Consider the following 23068-nt stretch of genomic DNA (forward strand, 5'->3'; position numbering starts at 1 on the left):
CCGCATTGGACTCATCAGTCACCCGAGAACTCATTTTTAATGTGGAAGCAAGTTATCCTCGGTTCCGAGGGACTGCCTAAGAAGAAGAAGGAGGAACAGCAGAAAGGAAGTGTAGTACACTCTTCCCCACTACCTAACCAGGGGAAGCAACCAATTAAGCGACAGTTTCGGGGGTGGGGGCGCGAGTGTACGGATAATGGCTGTTTAGGTGAAAAAGAAGAAATGCAAGTGGGATTTACGACCACATCATGGTTGCCCAGGCTACAGAATTTCTTTCTGCATTGCAGCCAGGCTCTGGGGTATTCACCGCTGGCATTGAGATGGCCCAAAACCTTCTTTCAAATCCTCTTTCCAACTCCCTGTGGGACAGGTAAACAGGATGCCCCTCCTCTTTTGAGCTTCCTGTAACAAGATGGCCACTGTCCTGTCCAAAACCCCATACGTCCTGCGGCTGCTCATTGGCACAAACTTGCTGCTTCTCCTATGTCGGTGGTTGGGGGAGGGGTGCAATGTCCCTTTAGGCTGCCGCAGCCCTTTAAGATCTACTGCTGAACCCAAGCCGACAATATGTTACACTTTGTAAATGATGCCGCGCCTGCAGCCCGAGGATGGATTCAACAACCGCTGAAGTTAGAATGTCCGCCACCGGCGCACAGTCCGTTTAAAACGGCCGGTTTATAAAGCGGGCGCGAGCCGCTTTCGTGTCGCGCGAGAGCCGGGTGCTGGACTCTGATTGGTCGCCGCAGCCCCATGCGCAATCGGTTCGCTCGACACTTGATTAGCCTCCCCTCCCATTTTGGAGACGGGAACAGGAAGAGGAGTGGAGCCGGTGACCAGGACCGGGCCGTAAATGGGCCTGTTTGTAACTGAACTGCTTACTTTACTCGAATGTAAGTTTTGGGATTGCAGCGCTTGGTTGGATCCACACTTTCCATGTTTGAAAAAGGACATTTTTGCTATATATATTTAAATAAGGATACAGTGTATACTTTCAGCTCAGGGTCGGAATAAAAGTGATTGTGATCAGTGTTTAGGTAGGAATGTCTGCCTGATTTGTTTTGCTTGATTTTTTTAAATAGTAAGCCTGTGTGTAGACTTTACACACACTTGGTCTTGGCACTTAATAATTTGTATTGGGCTAAGAGATTTATGTTTGTCAAAGAGCTGTTCTATCCTTCAAGTCCCTTTAACTGCCTGGGAAGACAACACCCCCCGCCAAAAAAAACCTGTCCAAACCCTCAAAAATCTCTCTGGACCACTGGTGGTTATGGTGGTGATTGAACAGGGTCATGGTTGTGGCCAAATGATTGGAATGCAAAGTTTTGGGTTGCTTTTGTCATATACCTCCCAATTGACCAGGCCCAGTGGTTGGCCAGTCTGTGGTTTTCTGCTAATTGGATAGCCACTGCTCTGGCAGATGATCTATTGATCAGTAGCTGGCATTTGTATTGCTTCAAGGATTTTGAGGCAAATTATGGCACTTTGGTAAAAATTAGGACTACAAGATATGTAGAAATTTGCAGTATCCTGCAACAAAGCTTTTGTCCTAGCCATGGCTACATGTGTTGAATGGAGTGTGGAGTTGACCTGAGAAAGTGTTGTGTCTCGGATATGGTGGAGCTTAATTTCAGATGTTGTATCACAAGAAAATGCTAGAAAGTGAGATACACATGCAGATATTGGAAAAAGGATTGATAAAAGTTCAAATCAAAAAAACTTTTAAATAAAAATGAAGAAAATCAGAAAAATATAAGTAAAGTGTGAAACTGAGAGAAGCTGAGAAAGGAATTGAATGAGATATCAAGTTCTAAATCATAAATCCCCAGGACTCTCTCGTAAAGAAGTTGGGTAGCTAGAGAAATGAGAGCTGGAAAAAAAAGGAATTAATTGAATATGTGGGAAACAGAAAAGGGAGCCTTTGTCTGGTTCCACTATTGATGCTGCATAGCTGAACATTGTATGTGTGAATCAAATAATTGCAAATGAAATGCAGTGAAAGTGTATCTTTATCATCAAGAAGACCAAATATTAATGTGGCTGCAAAAATGTATTTTTTCCAAAGTACGATATCCCAGAGGGATCATACCAGATGCATTGCACTATGTAGTGTCATCTTGGCTCAGTGATACAAGTCTAATTTCTCAATCATAAGATCATAGATTTAAGCTCCATTCCAGGACTTGAGTACATAATCGAGGCTGACATTTCAGTGCAGTACTGTGCAGTGTTAAATTGAATCCCCATCTGCCCTCTCAGATGGATGTAAAAGATTCCATGGCACTATTTGAAGAAGAGCAGGGGGAGCTCTGCACAGTGTCCTGGCCAATATTTATCCCTCAAACAACATTACTAAAACAGATTATCTGGTCTTTATCACATTGCTGTTTGTGGATCCTGCTGTGTGCAAATTGGCTGCCGTGTTTGCCTACATTACAATTGTGATTACACTTCAAAAGTGCTTAATTGGCCATGAAGCACTTTGGGACATCCTAGGAACGTGAAATGCAAGTTCAGTTTTTCTTTAACTGGTTTGAGTGCAGAGGTCATTCATTTACATGAAACTTACATTGCTGTGTCCTCTTCAGAACAGCCATAAAGGAAGTTCGTGGGCAGTGCTGTTCAGGAGCAAAATGGAAGCAAAGGATAACCAGCCATTATTCCTCTGCATTGCACCCATTTTTTAGATGTTGTTTGGGAACAGGGCAGAGGAAAATCAGCCTTATGATCTGCGGGCTTTCATCATATTTGTAAATGCATTATACAAATCGGGGCTTTTAGGAGGGATGATGAAAAATGTAAAAGTTTGAAGAAGTTTCATGGCTGTTTTCTCAGAATTAATAGATTTAAGACAGTTGTCTTTTTTTCCTCCTGTTACTTGCCTGAAAATGATCAATTTGGACCCACACCAAAAGTAGAGCCTAAATGGAATTTGGGTTATGAGTTTTCTTGGGGTATTTGCCGTTTCACCTGTTTTTGTCCCATTTGGTCTTCCCAAGTTATGCACAATCCAAAGCAGGGAAATTGGCATCTACCAGACTTCTCCCAGTGCACCTATGAACCTGCCCACCACAAGGTACTTTGAATGACCCTCTTGGTTCCTGTATCCTTCCTGTGAGAAAGGCACCTGTCGTTCGCTGAAACCTCTCCACCTAATAGAGCTGCATTCAGGAAATTCAGCAGAGTAGGGGGATCAAACCTTACATTCAAGGGAGAGACATTTTTTTTCCCCCCTCCAAATCCAGATCACCAACAACGATGAGTCAGCCTACAGGGAGGAGGTCCAGCATCTCGTGAAGTGGTGCGCCGATAACAACCTGGCCCTTAACATCAAGAAAACCAAAGAAATCATTGTGGACTTCAGGAAGTCTAAAGGCGGAAGTCACACCCCCATCCACATCCATGGGGCTGTGGTGGAAAGGGTGGACAGCTTTAAGTTCCTCGGAGTCCACATCACGGAAGACCTCTCCTGGTCCCTCAATACCTCCTCTCTGGTGAAGAAGGCCCAGCAGCGCCTTTATTTCCTAAGGAGGCTGAAGGGATCTAACCTGTCACCCCTGATCCTCTATAACTTTTACCGCTGCACAATAGAGAGCATCCTGACAAACTGTATCACAGTATGGTATGGCAGCTGTAGCTACTATGACCGGAAAGCCCTGCAGCGGGTAGTCAAAACTGCCCAACGCATTACCGGTACCCGGCTACCGACCATAGAGCACATATACCAGAAACGCTGTTTACGGAGGCCACGGTCCATCATCAAAGACCCTACCCACCCCAGCCACAGTCTGTTCGCCCTCCTGCCATCTGGGAGACGCTGCAGATGCATTCGCACCCGTACGACCAGATTTAGGAACAGCTTCTTTCCCAGGGCTGTCATCCTACTGAACTCCACAAATAAACTCTAAAGCCTGCACATCTGCCAATGCACTTTATTATGGTTATGTTTATGTTAATGTATTACAAGCCAAATGAATGTTGAATGTTTAAATGTCTTAATCTAAATGTACACTCTCGGGAGCCGCAAGCCTACATTTCGTTGTACTGCACTTGTGCACTAACAATGACAAAAGTTGATTTGATTTGCAATTGTATCACGATGAACTGAAAACAAGAGCATTGCTGAGATCAACACTGGGTGTTCATTTCTGTTACTTTGGTTCTTTCCAGGTCTTGTTTGTCACTCTGTTGTGCTGCACTGAAAGACTCTTGTCATGGTGGATGTTGGGAAGTGGCCATTATTTGCCTTGCTTCCACCACAAGACCTCAGTTCGATTCGTCTAGCCTGTGTCTTCGGCACGTCTGGTAATGAGACTCTCTATGTCACAGAAAATGATGAGGTAATGCCCTTTCTTTAGGCATCTCAAGTCCTGCTCCCTGATTCTTAGTTATTGGAAACAAAATTGAAACAAAGAACAGAAGCTGTTGTTCATAAAATAGGAATGCTCCGTTAATGTTGAACTTCCGAATTTTAAAAATATTCGCAATCATTTTTCAACCATTCATCTGCTACTGCACTTTGTGACTTCCTGGTCTGCTGGCAGTGTTTTGTGAGCTTGCAGTCACCCTGAACTAGTTCTGATGAAAAGTCATCAACCTGAGACATTAAACCTCGTGTTTCTCTCTCCACGGATGCTGCCTGACCCCGCTGGGTGATCCAGCATTTTTTTGTTTTTATTTCAGACTTCCAGCAGCTGCAGTATTTTGCTTTTTGTTTTACGGATATCTGCCTTGTTTTCTGTGTTCATTTAGCGTCCAGTACAGTGTGTGAGACAATAAACATGCAGTCTAGAAACCTGGCCAGGCTGCTACTTGAGCTGAAGTTTGTTGCAAAACAGCTGAGCTTCCATGGTGTCTGATGGTGCCATCACGTTTTAAAAACATGTAGCCAACAATGTAACCAAGGGAGGGCAAATGTACATAAGGGAGAAGATTGGGATGAGTTGTTTGTATCTTCAAAAAATGAAATTCGCATACTGCTTGGATGATAATTTAAATTGTCAAGAATTACACCACTAAATACAAAATGAGATTTGACTTTATTGCTTGTTTCTGCAACAGGTGTTTGCCTTTGGCACTAACTGCAGTGGCTGCTTAGGAACTGGGGATATTCAGAGCACAATTGAACCCAGGAAAATAGAGATTTTGTGTGGTAAGAAGATCATTCATCTAAGTTATGGGAGTGGACCCCACGTGGTGCTTACGACTTCAGGTAACGTATGTTATGATAAACAAAGGAACTTTGACTGATGCTGCTCAGCTCCACTATTTTAACAACTGCTCTTGGAGAGAGGGGGTTCTGGGGAATTCCTAGAGTTTCAACATTCTGGCCTGGTTTCAGGAAAGTAACTCCAGCTAATCCTAGATTTAATGACTGGGACTTAAGCAATTGTAGCTTCAATAAATCCTTGTTAAATCCTCAGCTCTTTCACTTCATCGAACTAATATTATTCTTTAACAGCTATTGCTCTTCCTAGCAACACTCCTTGGCAATTCTTTGTAGAGTGGAATATAGTCTCCAGCTGGATGGAATCTGTGTACTGCCTATTATAATTCAAGCAGAGTTGCGCATAATGAATGGACTTCTTAAACCTGAGCCTTTTGACTATGCAGGAAATGATTTATGTGTGTTAATCCACAATGAATAAACATATGAATTTAATCTTGGATTTCAGAACATCAGTGTCTGCTTTGGTTTAAGTAATGAATGCTAAAGCAGACTGATATCACCAGGGAATACATTTTGAGTCATTGCATTATATTTGCTTATTAATCTTCTTGTCTGTAGTCCTCTCAACTTCTGAGCCGTTATTCTGACATAAAGTAAGATTTAAGCCAACATTACAGTATTTTATGCATACAAAGCTGAAGTATTTGGACAGTCATTCAAGCTGCCAGTATGTTCAGTTTAAAGAATTTAATGCAGGTAGTCAGACTGTTCTGTACAAATGCCTTAACTGGATTCTTCTTTCCATATGTGCTTATTTAATCTCTGTGGAAGCTTATAACATTGAGCCGATTTCAACTAGTAGCAGTAGGATGCCGCAAAGCCTCTGGGATCCAACACAGTAACTGATGCTGGTAGAGTGGTTGGGTGGATGCCAGCCGAGACAAGGTCAGGCTTCGAAGTGATGTGTACAGCAGTTGAATAGCCCACTAACGCTCCCTGTCAAGGCTCACGTGAATAATGCCTACTAGGGCTTGCACCCGAGGATGCCCAGCACAGGGAGAACTCTATTCTCATGAGTGAGTTAGTGCCTTCAAGGGAACATAAGAAAGGAGATTTATAGAAGAAAATAGTAATTTGGTACACTAAAAAAGGAGAAATACTATTTGGGGGCAATAGCTGTAATTTGTTTTAGTTTTTTTTAAGTGATAATGTTACTAATCCTTGTGATAATTGGAGTATCCTGTGAAAATACAAGGACCAATTGTTTTCTTCAGACTTTATTCAAGAACAAATTGCACAAATTATTATAGCAAAGTACTGCGGATGCTGGAAATCTGAAATAACAACAAAACACTGGAAAAACTCGGCAAGCTAGGCAGCATCCGTGGAGAGAGAAATGGAGTTAACGTTTCGGGTCGACCTGAAACGTTAACTCCGTTTCTCTCTCCACGGATGCTGCCTGGCCTGCTGAGTTTTTCCAGCGTTTTCTGTTATGCACAAATTATTAGTGAGTTAAGCATTCCTGTGTTGCCAAATCTAAAAAGAAGCTTGCTGTTATTGATTTGCAGATGGAGAAGTTTATGCCTGGGGGAATAATGGTTACAGTCAGCTTGGCAATGGAACAGCTACTCAAGGCTTATCTCCTTGTCAGGTTTCCACTAATCTGCTCCACAAGAAAGTAATCGAGGTGGCCTGTGGATCCCATCATTCCATGGTACTGACTTCCGATGGGGAAGTGAGTAAACTTTTTTTTGGAGATAGGAGATATTTAGGAAGAAACAAGTGTTTGTATATACCATAAGACTTTAAGAATCCCCAGTATAGCAATTTTAAGAATTCTTCCTGTAAGAAAGCTCCTTAAAACGCACCTCTTTGACCTCTGTCCTAGTGTCTCCTTCTTTGGCTGAGTGCCAATTTTTTCTCTAATTACGCTCCTGTGAAGCATCTTGGGATGATTTACGAAGTTAAAGGCACTATATAAATGCAAGTACCTCAGATAGTAATCTCCGGATTGCTACCAGTGCCACGTGCTAGTGTGTACAGAAATAGGAAGATGGAGCAGATGAATGCATGGCTGGAGAGATGGTGTAGGAGGGAGGCCTTTAGATTCCTGAGGAATTGGAACCGTTTTTGGAGCGGTGTGACCTCTACAAGCCAGACGGGTTGCACCTCAACGAGAATGGGACTAATATCCTCGCGTGGGGGGGGGGGGGGGGGGGAAGTTGCTAGTGCTGTTGGGGCGGGTTTGAACTAACTTGGCAGGGGGATGGGAACCTGAGGGTAGAATCAGAAGGGAGAAAAGCTAAGCTGGAAATAGATGATAGGGGTTCAAGTAAAGGGGTAGGCAAAGAGAAAGGAGAAGGCAACGATAGGGTTAACAATAACCAGAATGTATCAGGAAAAGGCAGAGCGTATAAGCATAGGAGTGCACCAGAAAATAGTCAGAGTAAGGAAAAATGATAAGGTAAAATTAAAGGTTCTTTATCTGAATGCACACAGCATTCGTAACAAGATAGATGAGTTGACGGCACAAATAGAAATAAATGGGTATGATCTGATAGCCATTACAGAGATGTGGTTGCAAGGAGACCAAGGCTGGGAACTGAATATTCAGGGGTATTTGACATTTCGGAAGGATAGGCAGAAAGGAAAAGGAGATGTGGTAGCTCTGTTAATAAAGGATGAGATCACTGCAGTGGTGAGGAATGATATTGGCTCAGAAGCTCAAGATGTAGAATCAGTTTGGGTGGAGATAAGAAATAGTAAGGGTAAGAAGTCACTGGTGGGAGTGGTATATCGGCCCCCTAACAGTAGCTATACTGTAGGACAGAGTATAAATCAAGAAATAATGGGGGCTTGTAAGAAAGGTACTGCAATAATCATGGACGATTTTAATCATCATATAGATTGGACAAATCAAATTGGCAAGGGTTGCCTTGAGGAAGAGTTCATAGTGTATTTGGGGTGGTTTCTTAGAGCAATATGTTGAGGAATCAACCAGGGCGTAGGCTATTTTAGATCTGGTAATGTGTAATGAGACAGGATTAATTAATGATCTCATAGTAAAGGATCCCCTAGGAAAGAGTGATCATAGCATGGTAGAGTTTCAAATTCAGTTTGAGGGTGAGAAACTTGGGTCTGAAACTAGTGTCTTACCCTTATAATTGCCTTTATTTAAGTTTATGAGGACAGAGTTGGCTAAAATGGACAGGGAAAATAGATTAAAGGGTAAGATGGTAGATCAGCAGTGGTAGACATTTAAGGAGATATTTCACAAATCTCAGCAAAGGTTTATTCCAGTGAGAAAGAAAGGCTCTACGAGAAGGATGCACCATCCATGGCTAACTAAGGAAGTTAAGGATGGTATCAAATTGAAAGAAAAGGCATACAATGTTGTGAAGATTAGTGGTAGGCCAGAGGATTGGGAAATTTTTAGAAACCAGCAAAGGATGACTAAAAAAATTATAAAGAGGGAGAAGATAGAATGAGGATAGAAATAGGTTTGAGGCTCTTACTCCCTGTGAGGATGGGAACGGGGACTGCGGGGAGGATGAGCAACCCGGCCACAGCACCGTGGCTCAAAGACTGGTGTGGGAGAAATGGGTTTGCTTCCTGGGACACTGGCATCAGTACTGGGACAGGCGAGAGCTGTTCCGTTGGGACGGACTTCACTTGGCCAGTGCTGGGACTAGAATCCTGGCGAATCGAATAACTAGGGCTGTAGAGAGGGCTTTAAACTAATTAGTGGGGGGGAGGTTTTAAGAGAGCGAAAAATAAAAATGACAGCGGAGAAGGCAATAGAGCAAGGTAGCAGAGGGGGAATTAAAAACCAGAGCGTGTCAGGAAGGGACAGAATGTATAATGATAAAGGTAAAGTAGTAAAAGGGGTAAAAGCAGGAATAAATTGTCAGAAAACATATTTGAAAGTTCTTTATCTGAATGCACGCAGCATTCGTAACAAAATTGACGAGTTGACGGTACAAATAACTACACATGGGTATGATCTGGTGGCCATTACGGAAACATGGCTGCAAGATAATCATGACTGGGAACTAAACATACAAGGGTATTTGACAATTAGGAAGGACGGACAGGAAGGAAAGGGAGGTGGGGTTGCTATGTTAATCAAGGATGGAATCACTGCAATAGTCAGAAATGATATTGGGTCAAAGGATCAGGATAGTGAAATAGTTTGGGTGGAGATAAGGAATAATAAGGGGAAAAAGTCACTAGTGGGCGTAGTCTATAGGCCTCCTAACAGTTGCAACTCTGTTGGTCGGAGTATAAATCAGGAAATAGTTGGGGCTTGTAATAAGGGAACAGCTATAATCATGGGGGATTTTAACTTTCATATTGACTGGACTAATCAAATTGGGCATGGCAGCCTTGAGGAAGAGTTCATAGAGTGCATTAGGGACGGGTTCCTTGAGCAGTATGTAACTGAACCAACCAGGGGGCAGGCAATCTTAGATCTGGTCCTGTGTAATGAGACAGGATTAATAAAAAATGTCCTAGTAAAGGATCCCCTTGGAATGAGTGACTATAATATGGTTGAATTCCAAATTCAGTTTGAGGATGAGAGAGTTGGATCTCAAACCAGCGTACTGAGCTTAAATAAAGGAGACTATGAAGGTATGAGAGTAGAATGACTGGGAAAACAGATTAAAGTGTAAGACGGTACAAGAGCAGTGGTCTACATTCAAGGAGATATTTCACATCTTTCAAGATAAATATATTCCACTGAGGAAAAAGGGGAAAATTAAAGAAAAGACAGCCATCCGTGGCTTAGTAAAGTAATAAAGGATAGTATCCGACTGCAAACAAGGGCATATAAAGTAGCCAAATCTAGTGGGAGGATAGAAGATTGGGAAGCATTTAAAAGCCAGCAAACAATAACTAAAAGATTAATTAAGAAAGGGAAGATAGATTATGAAAGTAAACTAGCAAAAAATATAAAAACAGATAGCAAGAGTTTCTACAGTTATATAAAAAGAAAAAGGGTGGCTAAAGTGAACGTTGGTCCCTTAGAGGATGGGACCGGGAAACTAGTGGTGGGGAACATGGAGATGGCAAAGACGCTGAGCAAATATTTTGTATCAGTCTTTACAGTAGAGGACACTAAAAATATCCCAACACTGGACAAACAGGGGGCAATGGGGGGGGGGGGAGGAGCTAAACACGATTAAAATCACTAAGGAGGTGGTACTCAGTAAAACAATGGGACTTAAGGTGGATAAATCCCCCGGACCTGATGGCCTACATCCTAGGGTCTTGAGAGAAGTGGCGGTAGGGATTGTGGCTGCATTGGTGATTATTTTCCAGAACTCCCTGGACTCAGGAAAGGTCCCGGCAGATTGGAAAACTGCTAATGTAACACCCTTATTTAAGAAGGGAAGTAGACAAAAAGCTGGAAACTATAGACCAGTTAGCCTAACATCTGTGGTTGGCAAAATGTTGGAGTCCATTATTAAGGAAACAGTAACAGAGCATTTGGATAAACATAATTTAATAGGACAGAGTCAGCATGGTTTTATGAAGGGGAAGTCATGTTTGACAAATTTGCTCGAATTCTTTGAGGATGTAACATACAGGGTGGATAAAGGGGAACCAGTGGATGTAGTGTATTTGGACTTCCAAAAGGCATTTGACAAGGTTCCACACAAAAGATTACTGATCAAGATAAGAAAACACGGGATTGGGGGTAATATACTGGCATGGGTGGAAGATTGGCTATCTAACAGAAAACAAAGAGTTGGGATAAATGGTTCATTCTCGGGCTGGCAATCAGTAACTAGTGGTGTTCCGCAGGGGTCAGTGCTGGGACCCCAACTCTTTACAATCTATATTAACGATTTGGAGGAAGGGACCGAGTGCAACATATCCAAGTTTGCCGATGATACAAAGATGGGAAGGAAAGCAGTGAGTGAGGAGGACATAAAAAACCTGCAAAAGGACATAGACAGGCTAAGTGAGTGGGCAGAGATTTGGCAGATGCAATATAATGTTGGAAAGTGTGGGGTTATGCACTTTGGCAGAAAAAATCAAAGAGCAAGTTATTATCTAAATGGAGAGAAACTGCAAAGTGCTACAGTACAAAGGGATCTGGGGGTCCTGGTGCATGAAACACAAAAAGTTAGTATGCAGGTGCAGCAGGTGATCAGGAAGGCCAATGGAATCTTGGCTTTTATTGCGAGGGGGATGGAGTATAAAAACAGGGAAGTCTTGCTGCAGTTATACAGGGTATTGGTGAGTCCACACCTGGAATACTGCGTGCAGTTTTGGTTTCCATATTTAAGAAAAGATATACTTGCTCTCGAGGCGGTTCAGAGAAGGTTCACTCGGTTGATTCTGGAGATGAGGGGGTTGACGTATGAGGAAAGGTTGAGTAGGTTGGGACTCTACTCATTGGAGTTCAGAAGAATGAGAGGTGATCTTATCGAAACATGTAAGATTGTGAGGGGGCTTGATCGGGTGGATGCAGTGAGGATGTTTCCACTGATGGGTGAGACTAGAACTAGGGGGCATAATCTAAGAATAAGGGGCTGCCCTTTCAAAACTGAGATGAGGAGAAACTTCTTCACTCAGAGGGTAGTAAATCAATGGAATTTGCTACCCCAGAGAGCTGCGGGAGCTGCAACATTAAATAAATTTAAAATGGAGATAGACAGTTTCCTAGCAGTTAAGGGAATTAGGGGTTACGGGGAGAGGGCAGGGAAGTGGACGTGAGTCTAGATTCGGATCAGCCATGATCCTATTGAATGGCGGAGCAGGCCCGAGGGGCCGTATGGCCTACTCCTGCTCCTACTTCTTATGTTCTTATGAGAGTAAACTAGCAAATAATATAAAAATAGACAGTAAGAGCTTCTACTACAAGTATATAAAAAGGAAGAGAGTAGCTAAAGTAAATTTTGGTCCCTTTTAGAGGATGAGATGGGGAATTAATAATGGGGAAATAGAGAAATGGCAGAGACTCTAAACAATTATTTTGGATCGGTCTTCACGGTTCAAGACACTAAAAAGATCCCAATAATAATAGATAATCAAGGGGCTATAGGGAGGGAGGAACTTAAAACAATTTCTATCACTAGAGAAAAAGTACTAGGCAAACTAATGTGGCTAAAGGCCAACAAGTCCCCTGGACCTGATGGCCTGCATCCTAGGGTCTTAAAAGAAGTGGCTGCAGAGATAGTGGATGCGTTGGTTGTAATCTACCAAAATTCCCTGGATTCTGGAGAGGTCCCAGCGGATTGAAAAACCGCAAATGTAACGCCACTATTCAAGAAAGGAGGGAGACAGAAAATGGGAAACTATAGGTCAGTTAGCCTAACATCTGTCATTGGGGAAAATGCTGGAATCCATTATTAAGGAGGTAATAGCAGGACATTTAGAAAATCATGAGCCAATCAAGCAGAGTCAACATGGTTTTATGAAAGGGAAATTGTGTTTGACAAATTTACTAGAGTTCTTTTGAGGATGTAGCAAACAGTGTGGATAAAGGGGAACCAGTAGGTGTGTATTTGGATTTCCAGAAGGCATTCGATAAGGTGCCACATAAAAGGTTCTGGCAGAAGATAAGAGCGCATGGGGTTGGGGGTAATATATTGGCATGGATAGAGGATTGGCTAACTAACAGAAAACAGAGGGTCGGGATAAATGGGTAATTTTCCAGTTGGCAATCAGTAACTAGTGGGGTGCCACAGGGATCAGTGCTGGAGCCTCAACTATTTACAATCTATATTAATGATTTGGATGAAGGGACTGAGTGTACTGTAGCCAAATTTGCTGATGATACAAAGATAGGTGGGAAAGCAAGTTGTGAGGAACATAAGAACATAAGAAATAGAAGCAGGAGTAGGCCATTCAGCATTCACCGGCCCTATCGCCATATCGCTTGATGCCCTTACTAGTCAGAAATCTAACAACTTCTGTTTTGAATATACCCAATGACTGAGTCTCCACAGCCCTCTGGGATAGAGAATTCCAGAGATTCACCACCTTCTGTGTGAAGAAATTTCTTCTCATCTCAGTCCTGAATGGCCTACCCTTTATCCTGAGGTTGTGGCCCCTGGTCTAGATTCCCCAGCCAAGGGAAACATTCTCCCAGCATCCATCCTATCAAGCCTTGTAATAATTTTGTATGCTTCAATGAGATCCCCTCTCATTCTTCTGAATTCAAGAGAATACAGGTCTAGTTTACTCAATTTTTTCTCATGACAGTCCCGCAATCCCAGGAATCAATCTCGTGAACCATCGTTGCACTCCCTCTATGGCAAGTATATCCTTCCTTAGGTAAGGAGACCAAAATTGTACACAATACTCCAGGTGTGGTCTCACCAAGGACCTATACAATTGGAGTAAGGCTTCTTTACTCCTGTACTCAAATCCTCTTGTAATGAAGGCCAGCATACCATTTGCCTTCCTAATGGCTTGCTGCACCTGCACATTCACTTTCAGTGACTCATGTACAAGGACACCCAGGTCCCTTTTGAGCATCTGCATTCTCCAATCTTTCACCATTTAGGAAATACTCTGCCTTTCTGCTTTTTCTACCAAAGTGGATAACTTCGCATTTATCCACATGATATTCCATCTGCCATGTTCTCGCCCACTCACTGAGCCTGTCGAAATCCCCTTGAAGCCTCTTCACATCCTTTTCGCAACTGACACTGTCACCTAGCTTTGTATCATCAGCAAATTTGGAAATATTAGATTTAGTCCCCTCATCCAAATCATTGATATAGATTGTGAATAGCTGGGGCCCAAGCACCGATCTTTGCGGTAACCCACTAGTCACAGCCTGCCATCCTGAAAAAGACCCATTTATCCCTACTCTGTGTTTTCTGTCTGTTAACCAATTATCAATCCATGCTAGTATATTACCCCCAATTCCATGTGCTGTAATTTTGTTCACCAACCTCTTGTGTGGGACCTTATCGAAGGCCTTCTGAAAATCCAGATACACCACATCTACCGGAGGACACAGAGTCTGCAAAGGGGTATAGATAGGTTAAGTGAGTGGGCAAACATTTGGCAGATGGAGTATAATGTGGGAAATGTGAGGTTATCCACTTTGGAAGGAAGAATGAAAAAGCAAATGATTATGAAAAAGCAAATGATTATTTAAATGGAGTGAGACTACAAAATGCTGCGGTACAAAGGGATCTGGGGGTCCCAGTACATGAAACACAAAAAGTTAGCATGTAGGTACAGCAAGTAATTAGGAAGGCTAATGGAATGTTGGCCTTTATTGCAAGGGGTATGGTGTATAAAAGTAGGGAAGTTTTGATGCAACTTTACAGGGCACTGGTGAGACTGCACCTGGAGCACTGCGTACAGTTTTGGTCTCCATATTTAAGGAAGGATATACTTGCATTGGAGGCAGTGCAGAGAAGGTTCACTAGGTTGATTCCTGGGATGAAAGGGTTGACATTTGACGAAAGGTTGAGCAGGTTGGGCCTATACTCATTGGAGTTTAGAAGAATGAGAGGTGATCTTATTGAAGCATATAAGATTCTGAGGGGGATTGACAGGGTGGATGCTGAGAGGATGTTTCCCCTAGTGGGGGTATCTAGAGCTAGGGGGCATAGCTTCAGAATAAGGGAGCACCCATTTAAGACAGAGATGAGGAGGAATTTCTTCTTTCAGAGGGTCGTGAATCTTTGGAATTCTCTACCCCAGAGAGCTGTGGAGGCGGAGTCATTGAATCTATTCAGGGCGGAGATTGACAGACATTTGAACTACAAGGGAGTCAAGGGGTATGGAGAGAGAGCGGGAAAGTGGTGTTGAGACCAAGATTGGATCAGCCATGATCTTATTGAATGGTGGAGCAGGCTCGAGGGGCCGACTGGCCTACTCCTGCTCCTGTTTCTTATGTTCTTAAGCTGTTGTTGTGTGAGACTTAATGTGCAGCACCGTTGACCTGGATTTTTGGAGAGCAATGCCAAACCTACCTTCCGCTTTTGTATACACTCACCATTTATTCTGATTTTAGGACCTCTACAAGAGACCAAGTTTAAAAAAAATGGAGACCCAATTTTCTGTTCATTGTCCCTGGCAATCTTTAGCTATCTCATCTCTTCCTGCTGTGATTGGTTGACATGAATGGTTTGGCCAGTTCTTCTCGCCTCTTCCTTCACCATTGCTGTGGATGCCAGAAATCCGGTTTGAGATGTGGAAAAAATTGCCCATCTGGGTGTTGAGATATTAGTTGAGGCAGAAGCATGTTTCTTTGACATTTATTCAGTGGGAGGGTATTGGTTTTGTTAAGCTTACAATTCATTAATATAGTAGTGCTTAAATTAGATTTAATACAAATATGGAATTCATGCACATCTTGAAAGTTGGTTTATTTTCATTCATGTGTAGGAAAATGTCAAACTATTTGAATATATATTACATTTGGTCTCCTGTTGATACTGACGCATTCTTGTAAAATTTTGTTTCTGAGAAGTGTGGAAAAGCAATTAAAATCCTATTTATAGTGCAGAATCACCATTGCTGTAGTATGGTTTGGGATCTCGTATTTCGATTCTCCCCATCTACACTGTGTAGGACAGATTCAGAGGCTAATGACGAACCTGTATTATGCAAGATTTGCACGTGTAGTTACTGTAAAGTTGCAGTTGTGACCTTTCCGTTCTAGTTGTGGATCTTCCTTGACGAGGGGAATAGTTTGTGCGGGCCAGCAACGTTAAAAGCACTGCACTGGTTTGTATGGGTGCACCGAGATGGCAGCCTGCGTGTGATGAGAATAAAATGGCAACTGCAGCCATCATTTTTCACCTGTCGTCAGAGCAACTTAGGGCTGATTCCCTGATCGGGCAGTCCCTGCATGGAGCAGCACTTGGCTGGGAGCAGGAAATCACAGTCCCTAATTTTCTGTCGGTTAATTTGGCAGAAAATCGGGGGCTGCTGGCATTCCCTGTGCATGCTGCCAAATGCCGGGCGTGCCCAAGCAGGGAATTGGCACTCTCCTCTCCAGAGGCAGGGCTGTAATGTTACAGTACTCTGAGAATTGGTCAGTGAGCAGACTGAGATTAGGTCCCTTTCTGACAAAGGGTATTGATTTCCATTGACTTGTGGGACATTTTCCATTGTTATTTACAAGCTAAGCAATGCTCGATTCACACTTTATCACCACAGCAAATACTACAGGAAACTTTCGATTAACCGGACCCTAAATAACCGGAAATGTCGGTTAACCGGCAAAATTCAGGAGTAGGTTCAAGTAACTTTTATTACTTTTTTTACTCCATTTGTTGCTGTGCAAGGGTGTAGCTGCAGCTGTTGCTAAGCTACAGAGACGTTTGCAACTTGTGCCGATTGTTCTGAAGCTCAACACGGTTTGTTGCTTTATACGGAGCTCTCGGCTCCGTATCTTTTACTATAGCGTTCGGTTATCCGGAATTTTTGATGAACCGGCACCACGTCGGTCCTGTCCGTGCCGGATAAAAGAAAGTTTCCTGTAATTTAATTATAACAAACCTTTTTCAGATATAGTGACAGGTGGGGTGGGACATCAGAGTATTTTCTCTGTTAATATAGTTTCACTCTAAGTTACTTCCTAATAAGTATATTAATGTTAGTATATCAGTATGTTACTAAATATAATTTGTTACTAGAAAAGCACATCAACAATTTGCATTTATGTAGCCTTTTTAAAGTAGAAAAACGTCCCAAGGCACTTCACAATTGTGTAAGAAAAGTTGATGCTGAGCTAAAAGAAGGAAACAATAGGAGGGAAAGAAGTGGGTTTTAAGGAGAGGGAGGTGTGAAGAGGAGGTGTTTAGGGAGGGAATTACAGATTGTGGGGCTGAGGCACAACACCGAAGGGAGGAGGAATGAGGAGTGAGTGTTGTACGGCATGTGCATGCGTGCGCGTACATAGTGAATTAAAAAAATACTAAAATGCAAAACAGGTGTTTGTTTGTTACCTCTACTGCCTTCATTGGGCCAAACTGATAGAAATGAGCCTCAATCTTGTATATCTTTGGTTTAAAGCTTTTTTTTGTTGCAAGCTCAATTCATGCTTTTTGCCCTTGATTCTTTAGGCTATTTTAATTGAGAATTGCCCCTTCTTGCTCTTGAATACAGTTTAAAAACTTTTTGCTAATAGGTTTATGATACTTTTTATAATAGGTTTATGCCTGGGGTTATAATAACTGTGGACAGGTCGGATCGGGGTCTACTTCTAATCAGCCAACACCAAGAAGAGTAACCAGTTGCTTACAAAATAAGGTGGTCGTCACTATTGCCTGTGGTCAATCATCCTCCATGGCAGTATTGGATAATGGAGAGGTGAGCAGTGTCATGTGATTAGCAAGAGTAAATTACATGTTTAATCTTGTAATTTAAAATGTTTACGCAGTCACCATTACACACTAGTAGGGCTTATCTTGTTGAATTACTTCATACTTGCCATCCGTCAGCATTTCCGAGGATTGTCTGCTTGCTGACAGATCAGCATGGGGTTTGCATTTCTTTGCCAGAATGCTTCGGGCTAAATCTGTTGTGAGCGGCTGTGCGATCCGCTGGCTGGCATGCCGGGAAATAAATGGCGCCCTGCAGCATATTGAGTACTTCGCACCTTCTGGGGAAATGTAGTGCCTGAAATGTTTTTTTTTAATACTTTTATTTTTTAGTTAATAAACTTGGTAGAAGATTTTTAAGGTTGGGTAAAAGATTAAAAGACTCTAGCACTGTTCTGGGTACTCTGTGAACAATTCAGTAGAGCATATGTACAAACTGTTCGCCATCTACCATGTCAACATGTAACCTCTTTAGTATAGCGTGAGTCTGTAATGACGATGGTAAACATTCCTATAGTGTGTGCATTATACACTTTGGGTCTCCACTAGATATTCTCTTTGGTGCAGCGTCACTGGTCGCTCCATAAGTGGTCCCCATGTCCCCAACGAACTGGAGAGCACTTTTACTGCCCAGTATATAGTTAAATGGTAGTGTGAGCTGAAGACTATAACAACGAGACGCATTGTGTGTATTGTATACTGTGATCTTGGAAGGCAGATTGCTGAGCACTCTAGTGAGATGAGGCTAGTTGTAAACCAACAAACTGGTTTATTTTATATGTAATGCATGAATGAACAGAATACAGTCTTCACAGTGAGATTCAATTCATTTTCTATCACTCCCTGTACCATTGAAATAATAAAGTATGTAACTTTTCCCTTTGATATGGACCTAACTCGCTTTACAAGCCAGCTGTTTCGGAACTGATTGGCTCAAGTCTTAAAAAGCAAGTGCTCCATGTCTCAGCAACTGACTGCCGCAAGTCCGATTGCTGACTGCCTTTTCCCGAAAGAGAGAAAGATAAAGCCTGACCTCTGATCTATTACCTCCTCTCTAGGTCGAGGATTGGCTTGCCAAGGGGCAATCAAAGCTACCACCTTGAATGAGAATTGGCACACGGGACCCATTAGGTCACTAGTCTGCTTTTCTGAGGTTGACCCTTTGTTGTGTTTACAGATGCTTGTTTTATAAGGGTATCCCTGTCATTGTTTTGGAGTACCAACAATTTCCTTGTAATCCACATGTGGAGTACTTTTGAACCTGCTAAAATCTGGATGTTTTGTTCCTGTTGTCATTGTTCCCTCAGGTGATTAGTGTAAAACTCAAATGTGAATGGGACAATCACAATAAAACTTAAAGCACAATACACTTGAGAGTGATAAATCCATTTCTGCTTTTCTGGATTTTTTTCCAGACAACTTTCAGCATGTTGACAGTAAAGGCTGACTAATGGGAAACCTTTAGCAGTTAAACTGGCTAATGATAGCATTGTTTAAAATGATTGCTGTGTGAATCAGATCTCCTGGCTTCTGATTTAATGGGGCAACTAATTTGGAAAGGACTAGAGACCAAATGGTTTTGATAAATGACTTGGTTTTTCTTAGCTACAATAGTAACTATATTGTACCCAATACAATGGGCTGATTTTTAGAGCGTCTTCACCAGTGCAGTACTCTCTAGATTTTTGCATTGTTGTATGATTTCCATGTACTTTTGTTTTGTTACCTGTGTATCCTGGGCAGCAGAGAGGGAGAATGAGATTGCAGTTATTCACAAGGGTGCACAAATACATCAAAATCAAAGATTCCTCCCCTTCCTCCTTCAGAAAATAGAAAATATATCTTGTCATTAGTACTTGCATTCCCCCTTCATAGAAGGAGGCCATTCAGCCCATCATGTACTAGCTCTTCAACTGGAGCTATATGTTCTAATCCCATTCCACTGTGCTCTGCCCTTTTTTTTTTACATTCTTCCTTTTTTGACACTTGTCTATTTTCTTTTTGAATGATTTAGTCTCTGTCTCAGTAGCCACTTTTGGTGAAGCATTCCATATTCTAGTAATTCTGTTCATTCCCTGTCATTCTTGAAGTTTTGCTCAAGAAGATTTAAATTGGTTTCCTAACTGTTTGCCTCATTTTGTCTAAGTTTAGTAATAAATGTACTGTTGCATATACTTTTATAAAAAAAAAGTAAAACATTTAAGGGTAAGAAAATGCAGCCTTGTGTCTTGTAAAGAAAAATGTGTGGTAACACTACTAATTATTGGTGGTTTTGCACTGGTCTGTGTAACCTTAAGTACAGCCTTCGCTCAATGGTAATACTCTTGTCAGAAGGGTGTGGGTTCAAGTCCTGCTTCAGCACATAATCTAGACTGACACTTCAGTGCAGTACCGAGGGAGTGCTGTTTTTGGATGAGACATTAAGCCGAGTCCCCTCTGCCTGCTTTAGATGGATGTAAAAAATCCCATAGCCATATTTGAAGAAGAGCAGGGGAGTTCTTCTGGTGTCCTGGCGAACGTTGATCCCTCAATCTGCATCACTAAAGCAAATTATCTGGTCATTTATCTCATTGCTGTTTGCGGAACCTTGCGTGTGCAAATTGGCTGTCACATTTGCTGACATGAAAACAATGACTGCACTTCAAAAGTATCTCATTGACTGCGAAGCACTTTGGGGCATCCTGGGGATATGAAAGGTGCTATATAAATATAAGTTCGTTCTTTCTTTAACTGGTTTGCCTTGCATTGCAGGTGTACGGTTGGGGTTACAATGGTAATGGGCAACTTGGATTGGGAAGTAATGGCAATCAACCGACCCCATGTAGACTGGCAGCATTACAAGGGATACATGTGTGTCAGGTATGTTTGATATTATGTCTGATAATTAGTGGTAGGCTAAATGTCATCTTGGCTTGTTGGTAGCCAGAAGTTTGTGGGTTCAATTAAGCCCTACTCCAGGTCATTATCTGGACTGACACTTCACTGTAGTACTGAGGGAGTGTTGCATTGCTGAAAAGAGCCATCTTTCAGCTGAGTTGTTAAACTGAGACCCTGTCTGCCTGTTCAAGTGGACATGAAAGATCCCATGGAATTTTTTCAAAGAAGAGTAGGGATTTCTCCTGGCATTCTAACCAACCTCAAACAACCCCACCACAAACAGATTAACTAGGCATTGATTATTGCTGTCTATGGACCTTTGGTGTACACAGATTGGCTACTGCGTTTGCCTCCATAACAATTAAAATACACTTTAGAAGTAATTCTGTGAAGTATGTTGGGATAATCTGAAGACCTCCAAGATGCTATATAAAAGTTTATCTCCGTGTATACTTGCACATAAGACTGTACAAGACCAGTATGCCAAGGAACCTATGAGGGAATTGGCTTTTTTAGATCTAGTACTGTGCAATGAGACAGGGTTAATTAATAACCTTGTAGGAAAGGAGCCTCTGGGCAGCAGTGATCATAATATGATCGAATTTTATGTTGAGTTTGAGAATGATTTAGTTAAATATGAAACTAGGGTCCTAAATCTGAACAAAGCAAACTACGTTGGTATGAGAGGCGAGTTGGCTAAGGTAGGTTGGGAAACTAGATTAAAAGATATGACAATAGAAAAGAAATGGCAAACATTTAAAGAAATAATTAATAATTCGCAATGAATATACATTCCCTTTAGGAATAAAAACACCACGGGAAAAATGGTCCAACTGTGGCTAACAGAGAATTTAAAGATAGTATTAGATTAAAGGAAGAGGCTTGTAATGTTGCCAAAACGAGTAGTACGCCTGAGGATTGGGAGAATTTTAGAATTCAGCAAAGGAGGACCAAGAAATTGATAAAGAAAGGGAAAATTGAATATGAGAGTAAACTAGCGAAAGACATGAAAAACGATTGTAAAAGCTTCTATAGGTATATAAAAAGGAAAAGATTAGCGATACTTTGTGTCTGTCTTCACAGATGAAGACGCAAAAAACCTTGCTGAAATAGTGGAGAACCAAGGCTCTAGCGAGAATGAGGAAGTGAAAGAAATTAGTATTAGTTAAAAAAAAAAAAAAGTACTGGAGAAATTAATGGGACTGAAAGCTGATAAATCCCCTGGACCTGATGGCCTACATCCTAGGGTTTTAAAAGAGGTGGTTACAGAGATAATGGATGCATTGGTTGTCATCTTCCAAAATTCCATAGATTCTAGAACGGTTCCCGTGGATTGGAAGGTAGCAAATGTAACCCCACTATTTTTAAGAAAGGAGGGAGAGAGAAAATGGGGAACTACAGACCAATTAGCCTGCTATCAGTAGTAGGGAAAATGCTAGAATCTGTTATTAAGGACGTGGTAACACTTAGAAAATAATAATAGGATTGGGCAGAGTTACCATGGATTTATGAATGGGAAATCATGTTTGATGAGTTTTTTGAGGTTGTAATTAGCAGAATAGATGAGGGGGAACCAGTGGATGTGGTATATTTGGATTTTCAGAAGACATTTGATAAAGTGCCGCACAAGAAGTTACTAATCAAAATTAGGGCTCCTGGGATTGGGGGTAATATACTAGCATGGATTGGTTAACGGACAGAAAACAGAGAGTAGGAATAAATGGGTCATTTTCGGGTTAGTAGGCAGTAACTAGTGGGGTACTGCAAGGATCAGTGCTTGGGCCTCAGCTATTCACAATCTATATCAATGATTTGGATGAGGGGACCAAATGTAATATATCCAAGTTTGCTGGTGATACAAAGCTGGGTGGGAATGTAAGTTGTGAGGAGGATGCAAAGAGGCTTCAAGGGGATATAGACAGGCTAAGCGAGTGGGCAAGAACATGGCAAATGGAATATAATGTATAGAAATGTGAAGTTATCCACTTTGGTGGGAAAACTAGAAAAGCAGAGTATTTTTTAAATGGTGAGAGATTAGGAAATGTTGGTGTTCAGAGGGACCTGGGTGTCCTTGTACACAAATCACTGAAAGTTAACATGCAGGTACAGCAAGCAGTTAGGAAAGCAAATGGTATGTTGCCCTTTATTACAAGAGGATTTGAGTGCAAGAGTAAAGACGTCTTACTGCAATTATATAGGGCCCTGGTGAGACCACACCTGGAGTATTGTGTACGGTTTTGGTCTCCTTGCCTAAGGAAGGGTATACTTGCCATAGAGGAAAACAGAAACTTAGAAAATAGGAGCAGGAGTAGGCCATTCGGCCCCTCGAGCCTGCTCCGCCATTCAATGCGATCATGGCTGATCATCCAATTTCAGTACCCGGCCCCTGCTTTCTCCCCATACCCCTTGATCCCTTTAGCCGTAAGAAATATATCCAACTCCTTCTTGAATATATTTAATGAATTGGCCTTTACTGCCTTCTGTGGTAGAGAACTCCACAGGTTCACCACTCCCTGGGTGAAAAAATTCTTCCTCATTTCTGTCCTAAATGGCCTACCCCTTATCCTTAGACTGTGACCCCTGGTTCTGGACTTCCTGACCATCGGGAACACCAGGGAACTTCCTGCATCTAGTCTGTCCAGTCCTGTCGGAATTTTATAAGTTTCAATAAGATCCCCTCTCATTCTTCTAAACTCCAGCGAGTACAAGCCCAATC

At 42.0% G+C, this 23068-nt stretch overlaps 1 protein-coding gene across 7 annotated transcripts in view; it reads left to right on the forward strand.

Moving 5' to 3' along the window:
* Positions 1-725: 725 nt before the first annotated feature.
* The window catches only part of LOC147107418 (RCC1 and BTB domain-containing protein 2-like), a 78451-nt gene continuing 56108 nt past the window's right edge, over positions 726-23068 (forward strand). For 2 of the 7 annotated variants that reach the window (XM_086006453.1, XM_086006452.1), the window contains exons 1-6: positions 726-890; positions 4168-4337; positions 5059-5209; positions 6736-6902; positions 17306-17464; positions 20227-20334. In XM_086006453.1, the coding sequence (XP_085862579.1) occupies positions 4212-4337; positions 5059-5209; positions 6736-6902; positions 17306-17464; positions 20227-20334 (711 nt within the window). In that variant the 5' untranslated portion in view covers positions 726-890; positions 4168-4211. Of the gene's footprint in view, positions 891-4167; positions 4338-5058; positions 5210-6735; positions 6903-17305; positions 17465-20226; positions 20335-23068 lie in introns of those variants that run through there. The other 5 variants (XM_086006454.1, XM_086006450.1, XM_086006451.1 and 2 more) reach the window with 4 other exon arrangements.

This window comes from Somniosus microcephalus, chromosome 14 (assembly GCF_052327205.1).
Source record: "Somniosus microcephalus isolate GS21.2 chromosome 14, FLI_Smic_1.0, whole genome shotgun sequence".
NCBI lineage: Eukaryota > Metazoa > Chordata > Chondrichthyes > Squaliformes > Somniosidae > Somniosus > Somniosus microcephalus.